The sequence below is a fragment of the Anabrus simplex genome, chromosome 1 (assembly GCF_040414725.1).
Source record: "Anabrus simplex isolate iqAnaSimp1 chromosome 1, ASM4041472v1, whole genome shotgun sequence".
NCBI classification, from domain to species: Eukaryota; Metazoa; Arthropoda; class Insecta; order Orthoptera; family Tettigoniidae; genus Anabrus; species Anabrus simplex.
The window spans coordinates 1,319,087,349-1,319,108,144 of NC_090265.1; the positions used below are offsets into that span (position 1 = coordinate 1,319,087,349).

A 20,796-nucleotide genomic window follows, 5' to 3' on the forward strand; every position below is an offset into this window, starting at 1 on the left:
ATTGGTATTTGGAATCTCCTTTAAACACAAAGAAACATGCCTTCTTTTTTGGGGGGTGGGGGTAAATCAACTTAACCGCGGTGGGGTGAAAACGGAGGTGAGACCAATTGATTTTACTGTTCCTAAAGTACTTATAAGGAGCCTCCGTGGCTCAGGCGGCAGCGCGCTGGCCTCTCACCGCTGGGTTTCATGGTTCAAATCTCGGTCACTCCATGTGAGATTTGTGCTGGACAAAGCGGAGGCGGGACAGGATTTTCTCCGGGCACTCCGGATTTCCCCGTCGTCATTCATGCCAGCAACACTCTCCAATATCATTTCATTTCATTTGTCATTCATTAATCATTGCCCCAGAGGAGTGCGACTGGCTTCGGCAGCCGGCACAATTCCTATCCTCACCGCTAGCTGGGGGCTTATTCATTCCATTGCTGACCCGGTTGAATGACTGTAGATTTTCAATGGACTTATTCTGATCATAAACCGATCATTTTTAATCTTTCCTGGGTTCGTTTTCAAGAGCCACCTTTTCCTTTGGAGAACCTTCTTAGATTACAGTAGATTCTTCTAGCATATAAATAGAATATAAACACATTTGAAATAAACGATAGGTATAAGATTGACCGTGCAATTGTTCACTTCCATAATAACGTCAATAATACACGGAAGTATGTCATTCGTATTGCCAGAACTCCTGCGCACTTGCCTACGGGCGACAATGGTGCTGGTCATACTGTCATCAATGACAATGGCAGCAGATGTAATTTACCGCCAAGTAGAGGTCATGCATCTTGGTGTGGGATCCAGAACAATAATAATAATAATAATAATAATAATAATAATAATAATAATAATAATAATAATAATAATAATAATAATAATAACGTTCTGAACCATCATCAAAATGTGCGGACCGTGCTGGAAATGGGGTCTGGACGGGTAATGACTACGATTGCAGTCCGGCCGCCGGTTCAGTACCGCCAAGGCACCCAAGACGACACCACGCCGAATCTCCTCAAGGATTTGATCCACATTAAAAATGCTTATAGGAAAACATGGCAAAGATTTAGGGACCCAACTGACCGGGTGGAATCCCCGGACCTAGCCCGGGAAGTACAAAATCGATTTCTGGAAAAAGATATTGAAAAATGGGAGGAACGTTGCCGTAATCTCTCAGAAAACGAGTCAGATCAACAATATCGGCAGGTTATATATAAAACGATAAGCATTAAATTATAAATTTCAGTATAATACCGTAGCGAAGCACGGGTATCTTGCTAGTAATATATAAATGTCATTGTATGTATGTGTGCATGTATTACATCTCCTCCTAAACCACTCCAGTGATTTCAACCAAACTTTGATTATTTACGACTTAGTGTCAGGAGACAAACCCCTTAGGGGTAAGACATCGCTAGTACCCTTAGGGACGGAGGGGGGGGTGCCGACATAAAAAATATTTGAAAATAGAGTCAAATTCCTACTTTTTAGGGTTGCTGAGATTATTAGTGACATTCCAGATTTTTTAAAATTCCAAGTTCAGACCCCTTTGGAATGGGGGGGGAGGGGGGAGTGATATATCAAAATTATCATAAACAGTGTCGAATCCATACTTTTCAGGGTTGCTGAGATGAATAGTGACATTCCGGATTTTTAAAAATTTCAAGTTCATCCCCTTTTCACGTTGTGGCGAGGGGGGAGAGGCATGCAACAATAATGAAAAGTAGTGACAAAACCATACTCTTACAGGTCGCTAAGACAAATAGTGACACTTCAGATTTTAAAAAAATCCAAGTTCATCCCTCTTTCGTGTAGGGGGTTGAGGGGGGAGTGACATATAAAAATAATAGAAAAAGTGTCGAGTCTATACCTTTCAGGGTCGCTGAGATGAATACTGACACTCTGGATTTTTTAAAAGTCCAAGTTCAGCCCCTTTGGGTTGGGGGTCGATGGGGGTTGGAATATACAAATATTCGAAAGTAAAATAAAAATGTTGTAAACAGTGTCGAATCCATACTTTTCGGTGTCACTGAGATGAATAGTGCCACTCCGGATTTTTTAAAGTCCAAGTTCAGTCCCCTTTCGGGTGGGGGCAAGGGGGAGTGACATATAAAAATAATCAAAAATAGTGTCAAAACCATACATTTCTAGGTCCCTAAAATGAATAGTGACACTTTGGATTTTTAAAAAATCCAAGTTCATCGCCTTTTCAGGTGGGAGCCGAGTGGGGAGTGACATATAAAAATAATCGAAAATAGTGTCAAATCCATACTTTTTGGGGTCACTGAGATGAATACTGACACTCTGGATTTTTTTAAAGTCCAAGTTCAGCCCCTTTGGGGTGGGGGTCGAAGCGGGTAGAATATACAAATAATTGAAAGTAAAATAAAAATGTTGTAAACAGTGTTGAATCCATACTTTTTGGCTTCACTGAGATGAATAGTGCCACTCTGGAATTTATAAAGTCCAACTTCAGCCCCCTTTCGATTGGGGGCGAGGGGAAGTGACATATAAAAATAATCGAAAATAGTGTCAAAACCATACTTTTTCAGGTCGCTAAAATGAATAGTGATACTTTGGATTTTTAAAAATTCCAAGTTCATCCCCCTTTCGGGTGGGGAGCCGAGGGGAAGTGACATATAAAAATAATCAAAAATAGTGTCAAATACAAACTTTTTGGTGTTGCTGAGATGAATACTGACACTCTGGATTTTTTAAAGTCCAAGTTCAGCCCCTTTGGGGTGGTGTTCAAGGGGGGTAGAATATACAAAATATCAAAAATTAAATTAAAATGTCATAAACTGGGTCGAATCCACACTTTTCGGCATCACTGAGATGAATAGTGATACTCCAGATTTTTTAAAGTCCAAGTTCAGCCCCCTTTCGGGTGTGGGGCTTGGGGTATTGACATATAAAAATAATCGAAAATAATGTTGAATCCATAGTTTACGGGGTTACTGAGATGAATAGTGACACTGAAGATTTTTTAAAGTCCACCCTTTGGGGTGGGGGTGAGGTAGGGGTGAGATATAAAAATAATCAAAAATAGTTTCGAATATATAGTTTTCAGGGTTGCTGAGGTGAATAGTGACACTGTGAATTTTTTTATAGTCCAAGTACAGACCCCTTCGGGATGGGGTGAGAGAGGAGCCGAGAGAGGAGCGAGATATAAAAATAATCGAAAGTTGTCTCGACTCCATAGTTTTCGGGGTGGCTGAGATGAATCTTTTATACCTTAGAATGGGGGGAAAGGGGTGAGATAAAAATAGAAAATTTTGTCAAATCCACAGTTTTCAGGATTGCTGAGGTAAGTAGTGACACTCTGGATTTTTTAATTCCATTTTCAGCCCCCTTGGTTGTAAGGGCGAGTGAGATATAAAAATAATCGAAAATAGTATCAATCAAAAGCTTTAGGGGTTGCTGAGATGAATAGTGATACTCTGGAATTTTTGGCACAAAGGAGAGAAAGGGTGAAAAAATAAAATGCCCAAAATGACCAAGATTATGAATGTATGTGTTTTCCATTGTACTTATCAACCAAAATTGATAAAAAATATGACTTACTATCTGGAAAAAGTGCTGTGGGGATAAGAGACCCATAGACCCCTGGGGTACAGGTGAAATGTAAACATAATCAAAAACGACCGATATTTGTGTCAAATCCATGGTTTTCGGGGTCGGTGAGATGAACAGTGACACTCTAGATGCTGTTTAAGACAAAGTTCAGCCCCAATTGGCTGGGGGTTGAGAACGGGTGAAGAAAAGAAAATGTCCGAGACAACCGAAATTAGAGATGTTTGTGTGTTCCTTCCAGCACAACCCTCATACAAAATTGGTACACAACATATAACATACAGTACTAGCTGAAAAACATACTTTTGGGGTAAAACACCCCTAGCACTCCTAGGGGTGCGGGTGAATTATAAGAGTAAACAAAAATGACTTATAAAAAAATGTGGAATACATTGTTTTGCGAGGTCGCTGAGTTGAACTGTGACACTCTGGATGGTTAAGTCATACTTCAGCCGCAATCAGTATGTAGGTTGTAAAAGGATGAAAATGAATGTAAAAATATCCCAGATTATGGATGAATGTGGGTATGTTCCAGAATAGCTCTCATTGAAACTTGGTACACATATGACTTACTATCTGGAAAAAATTACTATGAAGATAAAACATACCGCTGGAAGTGGGGAATGGGAAAGAATAACCTAACCTAACTCCATGACACTACAGCCCTGAAAGGCCTTGGCCTACCAAGCGAGCACTGTTCAGCCCAAAGGCCTGCAGATTACGAGGTGTCATGTGATCAGCATGACGAAACCTCTTGGCCTTTATTCTCGGCTTTCTAGACTGGGGCCGCTATCTCACCATCAGATAGCTCCTCAATTGTAATCACAAAGTCTGCATGAACCTCGAAAACCCTCAGATCCAGGTAAAAGTCCCTGACCTGGCCGGGAATCGAACTCAAACCTCCGGGTAAGTGTCAGGCATGCTACCCTACACTGCGGAGCATGCAATGGGAAGGGATCAATGTAAAATTAATGCAAAATAGCATAAAATTAATGTCGAATCCATTGTTATGTGTCGCTGAGACTAATTGTGATGCTCTGGATACCGTTAAGTCCATATTCAGCCTCCATTGGGATATCAAATCCATCGTTTATGTGTCGCTGAGGCTAATTGAGATGCTCTGAATACCATTAAGTCCACGTTCAGCCTCTATTGAGATGGGAGGCTGAGAGAGGCTTAAAAGTGAATAGTGTAAAATGACCGAGATTAGAGTTTAATCCACTGCTTTTGAGGTCGCAAGGGTGATTGGTCACAGTCTCAAAGACAGTTGAAATCGTGAACATCATATCTATAGCACGACGTTCAAATACACATAGTTATCATTTTTTTTTAAGTATCAAATACTTCCCAGTCAATTTGAGCTTCCACAAGGACAAAGTTTTACTCGAAAATTATATAATCTAAAACTTGAAATCAGACACATCTAAATAACTCTAAAACTCCCGTCAATCAATATCTCAAAATGGAATTCTATAAACATTCATTTCATGCTTAACTAACTGGTAAAAGAAATCTCAAACTTAACTTTCAAAAACTATCCGGGCAACGCCGGGTACTACAACTAGTGGGTCAATAAAAAGCAAGCAAGAGAAATGGAAATGGCATTTCAACTGATGAGGAACACCCGCAAGAAAAAAGTTCTATTGTATGGAGCTAAACTAAGGTATCTAGACACTATTGTTCAACCTGAGTGCCTGTATGCTGCAGAAACACTGGATATGATTTGGAAAGGTAGGCTTAAAGATATATGGAAGAGAGAAAGAAAAATGCTCTGAAAAATTCTAGGCCCATATGTAAAAAAATGGGGAGAGGAGACTCAAATCTAACAAAGAATTGTAACAAAGAACAGAAGATTTGGTGAGGAAGAGAAGGGTACAGTTCTATGGCGACTTGTTGAGGATGGACAGTAATAATAATGGTAATTGCTTTACGTCCCACTAACTACTTTTACAGCTTTCAGAGGTAGTTCTGGGGTCGCTGAAGCCATCTAGGTTCATTTTGATTTTGTCCAAAGGTTTAAGGCCAGATGCCTTTCCTGACATCACATCAATATTGATAGCTTGCCATTGAATTCCATTTTGTTCGCCAAGTTGTTTCCAAGGAATCCATCGCCTGTCAAATGGAAGTGGGACTTCATTACTCCCATAGGTCTGAGGCTTGCTTAGAATTTTTTGAGAGTCCTTGGTGAAGCATGATGTTACCCTACTTACACATAGTCCCAGTGAGGATCTCTCTTCTAACAGGTTAGGGACCAGAGGTGTCAGTCCTAGCCGCATGCAAACAAGGAGGGCCATAGCTCAGAATATGTCCGAGATGCCCACGCCCATTCCATAGCAACTGGCATCCTGACTCTTAGGGCCACTTAACACATTCTCGCCCATATCCGAGTTATTGTCTATAGCACATGCTCTTGCTCTGAACTGTATCCGAGTTAGCCCAGATAGGTGCAACCTTGAATTGTAGCCATTGCTACGCAGCTGTGGTTTATTTCTGTCACAAATATGTGTGAAAGGGATGAGGGTAATACCCTTATGAATGCTTCTACTCACCAGAAACCACATGGCCTTGGAGATTTTTCCTTCCAATGCATTTTTTAAATTCCGTTTCTGAACGAATGCTAGTGCTGACCGAGCTAGCTGCGTAGTTGATTTGTAATTGCAGAAGCATGTGTATAATCATGTTCTGAAGTGTAACCATGGCGTTTAGGGACAATAAAGTGTTGATGAAATTGCCGATATTCTATTTAATGAGGACTCACGTGATAAACTAATTCTTGAACTAAGTGAAAGAGACAGTGAAGACAGTGAAGAAGATTCTCCTGGACACATGAAAGACAGCACAGTGCCTGAAGGCTCGCCTTTATATCGCCCCCTACTACCCCATTTATGGCTAAAAATGTCAAAACAGAAAACACTAAAAAGATGTCATTTGTAAATCTATTTCTCACAGCTGAATTTCTCGAATACCTGTGCGAGCAAACAAATCTGTATGCCAGTCAAGCAATCAGTGATCATTGCTGCGCCACATCCCTTCTCTAAATACTCTCTTACACAAACCTGGAGTCTGATGACAGTTTCAGAAATGAGACAATTCCTGGGTCTGATGCTCACTATTGGCATCATTAGTAAACCATCTCTCAGAATGTACTGGACAGAAGATCCAATTTTTTCAAAAACCATGTCACGAAATTGTTTCGAAAGTATCCTGTCATTTCTCTACTTTAGTGACGAGCACATCACTGACAGATTACGTAAAATAAGACTCACTTTACATACACTGGAACCATACTCTAATTGGGGTCTTACCAGAGACTTATACTTCCTCTTCTTTCATCCTTACACTGACCCCTAAATACTGTCATAACCCGGTGAAGAGATCTACAACGTATCTTTACAAACTCGTTAATGTGATTACCCCAACAAAGATCATTTGTTATTATTACCACCTAGGTACTATACTTCCAGTGATTTCCATGAGGTACTATCACCCTACCAACACAGTAAATAAATCTGAGTTGACTTTTCCTCTTGGTGAAACTTACAACCTGACTTTCTATCTATTTACCATCCTACCATTGTCTGCTGTCCATCTCACAACATTGTCTAGGTACTTTTATAGTCGCTCACAATCATGGAACTTATTTACTACTCCACACAGTATAATATCCCTCTGCAAATAACCTTATCTGTGTTTCCAGTTCTTTAATCTTATCATTTAAAGAAAATATAATGGTCCAGTAATACTGCCCCTTCTTAATCATTACAGGATCAGATAAGATTTTAGCTAGGTACTCTAATTCTCTGAGTTTTACTTTCTAGGAATTTAACCATACATTCAACCACTCTCTTTTCTAGTCAATAGTCTTCCTTTTTGTCAATTATCTCCCATCATCTACCCTGTCAAAAGCCTTGGATAGATCAATAGCAGTACAGTCAATTTGATCCCCTGAATCTAAAATATCTGCTATACCTTGCTGGAAACCTGCAAGTTGAGCCTGACTGGAATCACCTTTCCTAAACCTGTACTGCCTTCTATCAAACCAGTCAGTAAGTTTGCAAACGTATCTAATATAATCACAAAAAATGCTTTGCCAAAGATTACAAACAACACATACTGTACATGTCACACTGACTAGCTGGTAATTATCTGCTTTATGTTTATCTCCTTTTCCCTTTTACTCTGGGGTTACTATTGCAACTCTCCATTCATTGGTATCGCTCCTTCATGCCAATAGTAATCAAATAAGTATTTCAGATATGGTACTATATCTCAGCCAATTGCCTTTATTATATCCCCACAAATCTTATCAATCCCTCTTGCTTTTCTGGCTTTAATATTTCATATTGATTTGCAAAAGTCTATTGTCGTAGGTAGTGACTCACCACTATTAGTCACCTCCTCTATTTGGGTATTATCCTGATATCCAACTGCCTTTACATACTGCTGACTGAATACTCCTACCTTCTGTAAGTTCTTACATATAGGCTACACTCCCCTTGTTCATTAATGATCTCTGGAATGTCCTTCCTGGAAACTGTTTCTGTCTTAAAGTATCTATACATATCATTCCATTGCTCCTAATTCATATGGCTGCCAATTATGCTTGCCATCATGTTATCCTGATTGTTTCACTAAATTCAATTACCATGTGAGTCCCTTCAATCTCTCCTTACTCCCACAACCATTCCTAACTCTACTTCTTTCTAATCTGCACTTCCTTCTTAATCTCTTTATTTCCCTGTTATAATATAATGGGTCCTTACTGTGCCTTACCACTTTTAAAGGTACATATCGGTATCAGTTTTCACACTCCTCAACAGTTGCTTTAAACCCAATCCATAGGCTGTTTACATTTTCTATTTACCATTTTTTAAATTGATTATAATTGCTTTTTATAAATTTCCCCATTGCCTAATAGTCCTACTTTTATGACTTTCTAACACATGTATTTTTAACTATAATGAAAGCAGCTTCGGGATCATGTATACCATCTATTACCGGTACTTCAGTTTCTCTCATCTGGTTTTTCTGGTACTATGTCCAGAAACTTTTCCCTCTAGTTGGTTCCTTCACTTTCTGATTCAGCTGTCCTTCCCATGTTAACTTATTTACCATTTGTTAATTATACATCCTGTCATTCGCATTACCTTACCAACTGACCTTTGGTCATTTGAGATCACCTGCTACAATCACACTCCTTTAAGTGTCGCTTTCCACATAGCTGATTATCTTATCAAATAATTCTGCATCAGCATCAGCCTTGTCAGATCTGTACACCCCAAACACATCAAGTTGTCTATTATCCTTGCATATAATTCTTACACCTTGAAATTCATGTTTTTCATCCTTAACTTTTTCATAGGTAGATTTTTTTATGGATATGAATACTCCCACTCCTACCATTCCTAACCTTTCTGTATGATAAACACTCCAGTTCTTGGAGAAAATTTCTGCTTTCATAATATCACTTCTCAGCCACGATTCAATTCCTATTACAATTTCTGGCAAATATATATATTTCTACAACTTAATACTAAGAATTTTATATCATCCTTACTTGATTTCCTGATTCCTGTACTGTCATCACAGCTGCCTAGATCATCCCATTTCCCTGAATATACTTCCAAATAACTTTTTTAAGAAACCCCCTAACTTATATGTACGTACCATTGAGGTTCAAGTGAAGGCCATCTGAACGTACAGCCCTATCTCCTACCCACTCACTAGGATCTACACATTTCATTCCCAAATACCCATTTCATAGTCTTATCTCAAGTTAAATGGTAATGAGTTGTATTTTACACATTTGAGTGGTTAAGAAGAATACATATTTTTTGTTCTGTTTGCTATAGTTTGTTACAGCTACTGTTCATTTTTCCATCAGTTCAAAAATGTTGTCTTATATATGGTTCTATTGCCATGGATGGTTGAGAGTGAAATGTCAGTCTCTTAGGTCGTCAGCCCAGTGGCTAGTTGTATCCACAAATAAACATACCAAGGGTTATGTGGTCATAGGGATACCCCAAAAACCGATGATGACACCAAAATGAGGCATACTAGGTGAGATGAGGAGTGAGGTAGTTTGCTATTGCTTTGCTCCCTGGGCCAGAAAGTGTTATTGCTGTATGATCATACCTACGAATAGCACCTTTTGTAACACTCGTAGTTACTTGTGATGCTCAAATGTCATTACTCAGCACCACCCGTTCCTCAGTAGCTTCCATGCTATCACAGCCATAAATGAGACAGACCAGTGGAATCTTCATTTTGCTTGGTATGTGCCAAGAGATACATATAAAAATAGTGTATATACCAAAAACAACAACAGGTGGAAATTAAATGTACCTATCAGGAAATACTTAACTTCTATTTACCTGAACGAAGAAGTCTGGCAGGTTTATCTGGAAACACCTCCATCTGACGTGCTACATATCGACCATCAAAGTGAGCATACCACCAGCCACGGGTGGACAGTAGGGAATTCACTTGGGAAGGTCGGACTAATGGGGCTCTAAAGTATCTTTGAGATTTTGATTCACAGTCTTTCATACTTGCTAGGTGATTTGGAGATCCTTGGCTTGCTAGAGAAGATACAAAAGAAATAAAATAATTTTAATGGAACTGTCTGTTCAGGATGCTAATTTAACATTAAGTTCATGAAAAAATGAATTTTCTTCATAACTATTCATATTATTGTCTATATATCTGAGACATAAAGATGATTGAAGAGTGTTAGGGCTAAGTGATCTAAGTACCATAGGAATGTTTTTAAGGGAAATGAAAACAAAGTCAGTAAGAAAACAATTTAAACAAATTTTTTATTTCTACCATGTTTACAGTTTTAAAAACGGTCAGTATCAAAAAACAGTAGGCAAAAAGAAGAGAAAAGGTATCAGATACAAACGTTAATTCTTTTGTCTAGAAATGATCCAAGACCATGTGGTCTGTCATGGACGGATCTAAGACCAAGATGTTGATATCAAGAATGTGATCCAAATGTTGGCAGTTCACTGACTATTGGGCACTTAGAATGTCCAGAAAAAAAAAACTTATTTTTCTCACTCAAAAATTCAAGCATAGCACGAAGATCAGCTTTTTTTTTTTTTTTTTGCAGCATACAGGGGTAGTCTCCTGTAAAGCAGAAAGTGTTGCTGTCTTTAATTGGTTGATGGCGACTCCCCATTTAAACATGTTCTGTCTTGCCCAAGATGCTAGGCACTAACAGTTGTCTTGTAAAAAAACTTGCCAGGATACTCTTTAGTGACTCACAGGCATGAAGCCTTACTAACTTAAAGATTGGAAGTATCAAGATACTTTGATGAGACACTATCAAAGTAAAGAATGTACCCTTTCCCATATCAAGCATCTTATATGGTCGTGAAGGTCTTACAGGTCTAATAGAATTCTTTACATCCTTTACATTTACTAGTTTACAGTGCTTTGCATCCCAGAGTAAAATGATATTTTTACCTAATGCATAGATTTTTCATGAAACTTTGTGGGAATGTCACCTACATAAAAGTAGAGATATGAACATTTCATTCATATACAATTAATAGTTTTTCCAAAAACAAAATTTTTTGAATAAAAAAATATTAATTCCATTTTCTTCATGAAATTTAATTAACATGTTAATGTAAATTTGTAATTAGGTAGATAATAATTCTTTTAAAAGCACTACATATAAATTTTTCTGTACATAATTTATATAAGGAGATATATCGTACTAAGATTTGTGTAATTTTTATGTTTTAAAATTTTGGATGTAAAAATCTCTACTACTTGAAAAAATTCTGCAATCAAAAATTCCATATGCAGATTTCTTAATATAATGTGATACATACACCCTACAAATTTTATTACAATTGGCTAAATATTATGGGAGAAAAATGGGATTTAAAAGTAAAAATTACAATTGGCAGGAAAATTAAAGCAAAAGTGATATTTTCTTCCTGATCCATTACCTAAAAGTCAACAGAACTGTATGTTTTTCCTTCCTTTTCTTTCTTAGCAGCTTCTGCATGAATATTGGCAACTCTGGAAACTTGTCTCTTCTCCAAAGAACAATGGACACTTTGTTTCACTCTGTTTACTCAGGAGTCCCTTCACTTCGCACATCGGGCTCCTATCTGGAGTTTTGGCAACTTCAGTACTATATTGTCCTTGGTTGACCAATGAAATTGCTTCTGACACAGCCTTTACAATTTTCTTCCTAGAAACAAAGATTTCTTTTGGGCATTTTGACCAGATAACACTGTAGAGATTTTCATTAGCATTTTGTGTCTTCACAGCACTGCACCTTGCTAACATGAATTCTGATGCCACTCTCCTGTACACAGGCATGATTTTCAACAACACATCCATATTCAGTGAATGTCACGCCACTATGTGATTAATGCATGTGTTAGTGCATTCAGGCCTACAAAATTATTTTCGGTCTTATTGAACAAGTTCTGTTGCAGACATTTTTGCACAATTTTCCATCTGAATATTGTAGTGCCATCATGAATACCAATACAAGCATACAATGGTTGCTCAATGACAGTCTAGTAATAAAATATTAGTCCGTAACAGGCTTTATAAATTCATTCAGAAATATGGTACGTAGATCTTACAACTCAATTTTGTATAAATATATTGGGAGGGGGGGGGGCAGACTGTTGGCTGTTGGCCCATCCCCTGGAGCTGTAACTGCAAAGAATTGGCACATTTGATCGAATGGAAACATGACAGTGACATCATTACCTAACAAAGCAGTTCAGCAGATGCCACGCCCATTTCTACCGTGTGCAGACTGGCAAACAAATCATTATTACAGTGATAAATTGTTTGAATTCAGTGGAATAACTTCATGACAAGAAAGAAGAAACTCAATCCTTTCAATATCAGTTATTTAAAAAATTTCACCAAAATAACCAAAAATACCAATTTTTATCTACGGAGTGTCGCCTTAATGGAAAGTCGTGATCTAATGCAGAGAAACTATGCCTTGAGATAAAAAGTTTATGTTCAATAGTGTGAAAGGTATCACTAAGCACAAGAAACATGTATAGGAATAACAGCAACCTGATTTTCAACTGGCCAGCACAATTGTCACTCCACACACGTAACTTACGTTGTAGGTGCTGAGCAGTGCATTATTAAGAGCTTGCAAGAGGCAGGAAGCCATCTGATTTGCCCCTTTACCTGACTGGCCTTCATGCCACACACATAATTCCATTTGAAGTGTCTGTCATATGTATGTCAAAGTTATAGCATGACAATTGCCAACTGTAATACATACCACTATGTGTGAGTTTTGGAAGCAAAAAAATCTTTCTGAAGATCTATTGTAATATTGCATGTATCACTTCCTGGCAAAGTGCTCTTTATAGCACCGTCTTTCATAACCTCAAACACCTTTTCCGCTTGTTGGTGGTGAACCTCAAGTTCAGTTTTGGCTTCTTTTGCAAGCCTGCTCTCTGTACTTTTAGACTTTAATTTGGTGGAGTCGCAGGTTTTACATGTGTCCATTCTTTCTGTCTGAACGGAGAGTTTAGGAAAATCCTTCATAAAAACAGATCTGTAAAATTTGTATGTGAGGTTGGTATGAGAATGCTTACTTTCGAATGCTTGAAAAAAGCCTATTCATGTTCAAGTCCTGACTCAAATACTCTTTCTCTGACCTAGTTTGGGTATAATGGCTTTGCTCCCTTGGAAAGCTATTGATGTGTTCTTTTACCATATTTCTGTCATGAGGAGTATATTTAAATTTCTTGACCCCACCACGCTTGTTTTTGAACCTTGAAAAGCCAGCTTTCTTCCCCCTTACAACTGTGGTAATCTTTTGTGGACTAATATCAAATATTTGCATGTATGTATTTTTACATACTTTCTTCAGACGTCCCTGTCCATCTGATACAGTAAATTATATGGTGCACTGCCTATGACTCTCTGTATTGTCATTATATGTGCCATGTTGGTGTGTGTACAGGGAACACTTCCATAAGTCCCAGCAAATATGAACCTTACTCATTTTTTCCTAGTTTGTAGAAGGCTTCAAAGAAATGCATTCTGAATTCTGTCACATCCACACACTTTTTCTTACATTTACAGGTCACCTAAAATACAAAATATCGGTATAAGATAGACTAGGTACTGTAATAAAGAAACAATAGTCTTTAATGAGGATAAAATAGTGAAATATAATCAATAAAGAATTTCATACTAAGTTCCTTTGCTGGTGGACATTTGGAAGGGATCACTTTCCTGTATTTCATAGTGTTATAAGCATTTCCCCATATTGTAGCTCACTTCCCACTATTCTTCTACGTTTTCTTATAGTGTTACTATTATTTTTGAAGGTTTTCTCATCCATTTTAATTCCTACACAATTAACAGCATGTACTTTGTTGACTAAGATGGTGTCTAAACAATGATTCCAGCCGTAATGGTGCACGGCACATAGGTCATATAGGTATACAAGAGGTGGTGGACATAGAGGCAGCACCATCTACTACAGAGCTTATGACTTACAAGGAAAGCACATTCGACATACATCTCTTTGCTGTGCATTGTTGCTGGCACATAGATCATGTAGGTAGAAAAGTTTCATTTTTACACTTTCTCCACTCACATCACTTTGCCCTGCCACTCTTCAATTATTACTCTAAAAAGCTGGAAACAGGTGGAAATTCAACACTTATTAATGCATTTCTTTGATTTTCCAGAATATTTAGAGACAGTGGAGAAGGGATGTGTGGAAACTTTCATATACACTGACTGACAGAGCAAATGCAACACCAAGGAGGAGTGGTTCGAAAGGGATGAAAGTTGGGGAAAAAACAGAGTCGGCACGGAAGAATAATTGATGTTTATTTCAAACCGATATGCAGGTTACACAATGCGCACAGCATCGACTCAGTAGGATGTAGGACCACCGCGAGCGGCGATGCACGCAGAAACACGTCGAGGTACAGAGTCAATAAGAGTGCGGATGGTGTCCTGAGGTATGGTTCTCCATTCTCTGTCAACCATTTGCTACAGTTGGTCGTCCGTACGAGGCTGGGGCAGAGTTTGCAAACGGCGTCCAATGAGATCCCACACGTGTTCGATTGGTGAGAGATCCGGAGAGTACGCTGGCCACGGAAGCATCTGTACACCTCGTAGAGCCTGTTGGGAGATGCGAGCAGTGTGTGGGCAGGCATTATCCTGCTGAAACAGAGCATTGGGCAGCCCCTGAAGGTACGGGAGTGCCACCGGCCGCAGCACATGCTGCACGTAGCGGTGGGTATTTAACGTGCCTTGAATACGCACTAGAGGTGACGTGGAATCATACGCAATAGCGCCCCAAACCATGATGCCGCGTTGTCTAGCGGTAGGGCGCTCCACAGTTACTGCCGGATTTGACCTTTCTCCACGCCGACGCCACACTCGTCTGCGGTGACTATCACTGACAGAACAGAAGCGTGACTCATCGGAGAACACGACGTTCCGCCATTCCCTCATCCAAGTCGCTCTAGCCCGGCACCATGCCAGGCGTGCACGTCTATGCTGTGGAGTCAATGGTAGTCTTCTGAGCGGACGCCGGGAGTGCAGGCCTCCTTCAACCAATCGACGGGAAATTGTTCTGGTCGATATTGGAACAGCCAGGGTGTCTTGCACATGCTGAAGAATGGCGGTTGACATGGCGTGCAGGGCTGCCACTGCTTGGCGGCGGATGCGCCGATCCTCGCGTGCTGACGTCACTCGGGCTGCGCCTGGACCCCTCGCACGTGCCACATGTCCCTGCGCCAACCATCTTCGCCACAGGCGCTGCACCGTGGACATATCCCTATGGGTATCGGCTGCGATTTGACGAAGCGACCAACCTGCCCTTCTCAGCCCGATCACCATACCCCTCGTAAAGTCGTCTGTCTGCTGGAAATGCCTCCGTTGATGGCGGCCTGGCATTCTTAGCTATACACGTGTCCTGTGACACACAACAACACGTTCTACAATGACTGTCGGCTGAGAAATCACGGTACGAAGTGGGCCATTCGCCAACGCCGTGTCCCATTTATTGTTCGCTACGTGCGCAGCACAGCGGCGCATTTCACATCATGAGCATACCTCAGTGACGTCAGTCTACCCTGCAATTGGCATAAAGTTCTGACCACTCCTTCCTGGTGTCGCATTTGCTCTGTCAGTCAGTGTATTAAGACTAGCAAGATACCCGTGCTTCACTACGGTTTTAAACTGAAAGTTATTATTCATAGTTTTACATTTTGCAGAGTCCACTGTTAGTTCAGTATGAAAAATATGCCCTCAGTTTGTACATCAAACAGTTTTTTGGGAATTATTATTTATTTTATGATCTAACACTAATTTGAACCCCATACGGAAGAATTTGAATGTTTTGAACCCCATCTTGTTTAACATCTAGCAGGTAAAAGCGACTGACCAGTGAGATTTTGATTTTGTCCATTGAACAGTAATGGAGTAATGAATACTTTTAAAGGGATAAATGTTTTTAAATATTTATTAACATCTACAATATAGAAGACCACCCTTCGTAAAAAAATTAAGTTCCTGCCTGAAATGGTTTTGGAAGAATGGATATTGTGTTTTTGAGAGTCAAACACCATCTAAACCCATTAGGGGAGAAATTTTTTAAAGTATAAGATATTTTATACCTAGGACATAAAAGAAAACCCTACTCATAAAATCACAACTTTGTGTGTCAAACGGTTTCAGAGAGCTGAAAAATTTCATTTACAGAGCTAACCTCATTTAACACTTTAGGGGTGGAACATTAAAAAATATTTCCTATTTCACACTTGCAATTTAAAATATATACCGCTATTTTGGAATTTTGTCTTCGTACGTTAAATCGTTTCGTGCATACTTTTCTTGGGATCTTAACCGCAATTGAACACTCTGAGTGGTTAAATATGTTTCAAACCTCCTGTTATTTAACAACTAGGATATCATTAGAAATTTTAACTTCATAATTCAACCGTCTTCATATAAATGCATTTTTTTTGTCATCATTCCTTAACCAACCCCCCCCCCCCATCCCCCTCACTCAAAACACCCTTAGGCGTGTATTGTTTTAATTCCAGTTCTTATTTTCATCCTCATAAAAAGAATCCAACACCTTTTACACCCCCTTAAGTTGATTCCACACCCCTGCTCCGCCATAAAATACGTATCTTTATTTTTAAAGGAGAGTCCTAATACCAATTTTCTCGTCCGTAATATTCTTCGTTTTTGAGATACAGTTAAAGTATCTTCAAACAAAGAATTCAACTCATATTTCAATTCATTTATCCCCCACCTCCCACCCCGTTAATTGGATTTTCCAAAAAGAAACGAATACGTGTTTCTTTGTTTTCAAAGGAGATTCCAAATACAAATTTTCATGTCTGTAACATCTTCAGTTTTGAGATATAAGTTATCCTCATAAAATGAATTCAACACCTTATTCAGTCATTCTTATAACTCCCACCACTTAAGTGCTTTTTCCAAAACAAAAAAATGTGTGTTATTTTATTTTCAAAAGATATTAAAAATACCAATTTTCATGTCTGTAATACATTACGTTTGATATATACTGTAGATGTGCTCATTTTAAACACCCCCTTTAACAATTCCCCTTAAGTGGATTTTCTGAAAAAAAAAATATACATTTTTCTTTATTCTTAAAGAAGTTTCCAAATACAAATGTTCATGTCTGTAACATCTTCAGTTTTGAGATATTAGTATCCTCATACAAAGAACTCAACCCCCCTTTTCCACTCCTTTTTATATCTCCCACACTTAAGTCCTTTTTCTGAAACAAAAAAATGTGTGTTATTTATTTTTAAAGGATATTAAAAATACCTATTTTCATGTCTGTAATACATTATATTCTTGAGATATACTGTAGATATCCTCATTTTAAAAATTCACCCCCCCCCCATACCAAATTCCAATTTTCTAGTCTGTAACATCTTCTTCAGTATTTATAAAAATAATTCAACACTTTCTTCACTTCTTCTCACCCACCCAACCCTCTTAAGTGAATTTTCCGAAAACAAAAATATATGTTTCTTTATTTTTAAAGGGGATTCCAAATACCATATTTTCATGTCTGTAATATCTTCAGTTTTCCAGTTAGTAATATCCTGATAAAAATAATTCAACCCCGTTTTTCAGTCATTTACCCCCTCCACTTAAGTGTTTTTCTGAAAACAGAAAATACGTGATACTTTATTTTTAAAAGAGATTAAAAATACCAATTTTCACATCTGTAATATGTTAAGTTTTTGAGATATACTGTAGATATGCTCATTTTAAAAATTCACCCACTTTAACAATCCCCCTTAAGTGAATTTCCAGAAAACAAATTATGTGTGTTCCTTTATTTTTACAGGAGATTCCAAATACCAATTTTCACATCTCTAACATGTTACGTTTTTTAGATATATTGTAGATATACTTAAAAATTAACCCCCTTTGTCACCCCTGTTTACCCCATCTTACATAGATTTTCCAAAAACAAAGAAATACATGTTCCTTTATTTTTAAAGGAGATTCCAAATATCAATTTTCACGACTTTAAACTGTCAAGTTTTTGAGATATGGTTACACTCATTTTTAAAATTCACCCTCCCCCCTTTTCACCCACTTAGCAATGGAATATCCAAAATTTCTCCCTTATTGAGCACTTACATTGTAATATAAATGTATCCTCAAAATTTCATTTCTTTATGTCTAGTAGTTTTGGCTCGGCGATGATGAATCAGTCAGTCAGTCACTCAGTCAGTCAGTCAGTCAGTCAGTCAGTCAGTCAGTCAGTCAGTCAGTCAGTCAGAACATGTTATTTTATATGTATATAGACTAACTGATGTATCCGTGCTTCACTATGGGATTCTCAGAAAGACTTGTCTTCGTGGTTTTCCTAACTGAAGTCAACTTAGGCCATTATAAAATCTTCAGTAGGAATGTAGTAATTAAAAGTAATATTATCATACAAAATACTCGATCAAATTAAAAACTGCACATTTTCTCACTGTCAAATCTAAGAATTTCATTTTTGTCCATATTGAACTGAGAATGGAAGATAGGAAACTTAAAAGGGTCCACCTTTTCAATACAAAAATGTTATAGTTTATTTACAACATATATTTACACTTGGAACTAGTTTCGATGCTGTTTGGCGTCATCTTCAGCCAAATCATTTGTTTCTATATTCGTCCATTCATTTGTTTCTATATTCGTCCCTGTTTTTATCTCCCTGTAAGATGTGTATTGTTTAATATAACGCCTTGTGTAATATAAATGTCTACATGCTAGCCTATTTCCCACATTTCGGCTGAAGATGACGCCAAACAGCGTCGAAACTAGTTCCAAGTGTAAATATATGTTGTAAATAAACTATAACATTTTTGTATTGAAAAGATGGACCCTTTTAAGTTTCCTATCTTCCCTTTTCTCACTTTAACGAACAGTACTACGGTGCCGATCTAACAGTCCAAAGTTCCAGTGCTTGAATGACCAGCCTGCAGACAGCCGTGAACACTCCTCTGCCATTATTCTGTTAAATATGCAGACTGCTCATTCCAATCAGTGCCCCAGAGTAGGGATTGAATAGCTTGAATGCTATGATGAACCAGTGCAATATGTACCAGTATATCAGAAAATTTATGAACCAGGGGAATGGTATGCTAAAGAATAAAGTTGTCCAACTCCTCGTCTACTTCCCGCCAACATTCAGGCAGGTTAATGAACGTAAGTTTTCGTGGCTCATTGTATTAACATAAAGAAATAAATGAACTGGATTAAAGCCACTATATGTATATTTATTAATAATAAAGCCAAGCTTTCAGCCAAATTGCGTTGGCCTTCATCAGGGCATGTGAAGTTTTGTCTCCGACAGTGAGCAAAGAAATTATCTGAAGGAACATGGAAGTCATGCCCGTACTATCCACGGCCTACCCCACTAACTGGACTCAAGGATCGTGGCACTGTGTTGTGGTGGTTGGGAGGGAAGTTACTGATGTGCCGCCCTCTGTCAACAGTTTGAGTCTGTCCCGCTGTGCCATGGTGGTGTTATGCATGTATTTCTGCAGTACAGGTCTCCATGTATTTGATAACTTGAAGCCGTCTTCCCTGTTGATGTTATTTGGGCGCAACTCTATCTCTATGGCTTCCCTCACAAGACGAGCATAGAAGTCTTTTACAGGCGCGATGATCTTCGCCTGGTCAAAGAGGATTTCATGGTCTGTACTGTAGAAATGTTCTGCTATGGCAGACTGGCTTATAGCGTTCTCCGTAGAGGATGAAAGAGCGACATTCTTTACTGATCTGATGTGCTCATTCACTCTGGTGCTAACAAGCCTTTTTGTCATGCCAACATATGAAGGTGTAGGTGCTCGCTAAGAGAGGATTTTTGGATATTCCGTCGCTAAGGGGGTGAAAAGGGGGGTGAAATTTTAAAATGAGTGAATCTATATCTCAAAACTTTAAAAGTTTACAGATATAAAAATTGGTATTTAGAATCTTCTTTAAAAATAAGGAAATTTTTTTGTTTTCAGAAAATCCCAATACAAGGGGTGAAAAGGGTGATAAAGGGGTTGAATGCCCTTAATCAGGATACCGGTACTTATATCTCAGAAACAGAAGATATTACAGACCTGAAAATTGGTACTTTTGTCTCTTTTAAAAATAAAGAAACACGTATTCTTTTGTTTTTGGAAAATCCAATTAATGGGAGGTGTTTTTGGAAAATCCAATTAATGGGAGGGTGAAAAGGGGGGTGAACTTTTAAAATGAGTGCATCTATATCTCAAAACTTTTAAAGTTCATAGATGTAAAAATTGGTATTTAGAATCTTCATTAAAAATAAAGAAAAAAATTTTTGTTTTCGGAAAATCCCAATAGGAGGGGTGAAAAGGGGTGAAAAAGGGGTTGAATGCCTCTAATGAGGATACTTATATCTCAGAAACTGAAGATATTACAGACCTGAAAATTGGTGTCTGCGTTCTCCTTTAAAAATAAAGAAACACGTATTTTTGTTTTTGGAAAATCCAATTAATGGGGGGGAGTGGGGTGAAATGAGGCTGAATCTATATCTCAAAACTTTAAAAGTTTATAGATGTAAAAATTGGTATCTAGAATCTCCTTTAAAAATAAAGAAACACATATATTTTTGTTTTCAGAAAATCCCAATAGGAAGGTTGGAAAAGGGTTAAAAATGGGTTGAACGCCTTTAATGAGGCTAGATAT

At 38.3% G+C, this 20,796-nt stretch overlaps 1 protein-coding gene across 1 annotated transcript in view; it reads right to left on the reverse strand.

Moving 5' to 3' along the window:
* The window catches only part of LOC136858300 (unconventional myosin-VI), a 384,418-nt gene that overhangs the window by 8,810 nt on the left and 354,812 nt on the right, over positions 1–20,796 (reverse strand). Inside the window, exon 22 of the mRNA XM_067137739.2 lies at positions 9,942–10,148. Coding sequence (XP_066993840.2) covers positions 9,942–10,148 — 207 coding nt within the window. The remainder of the gene's footprint in view (positions 1–9,941; positions 10,149–20,796) is intronic.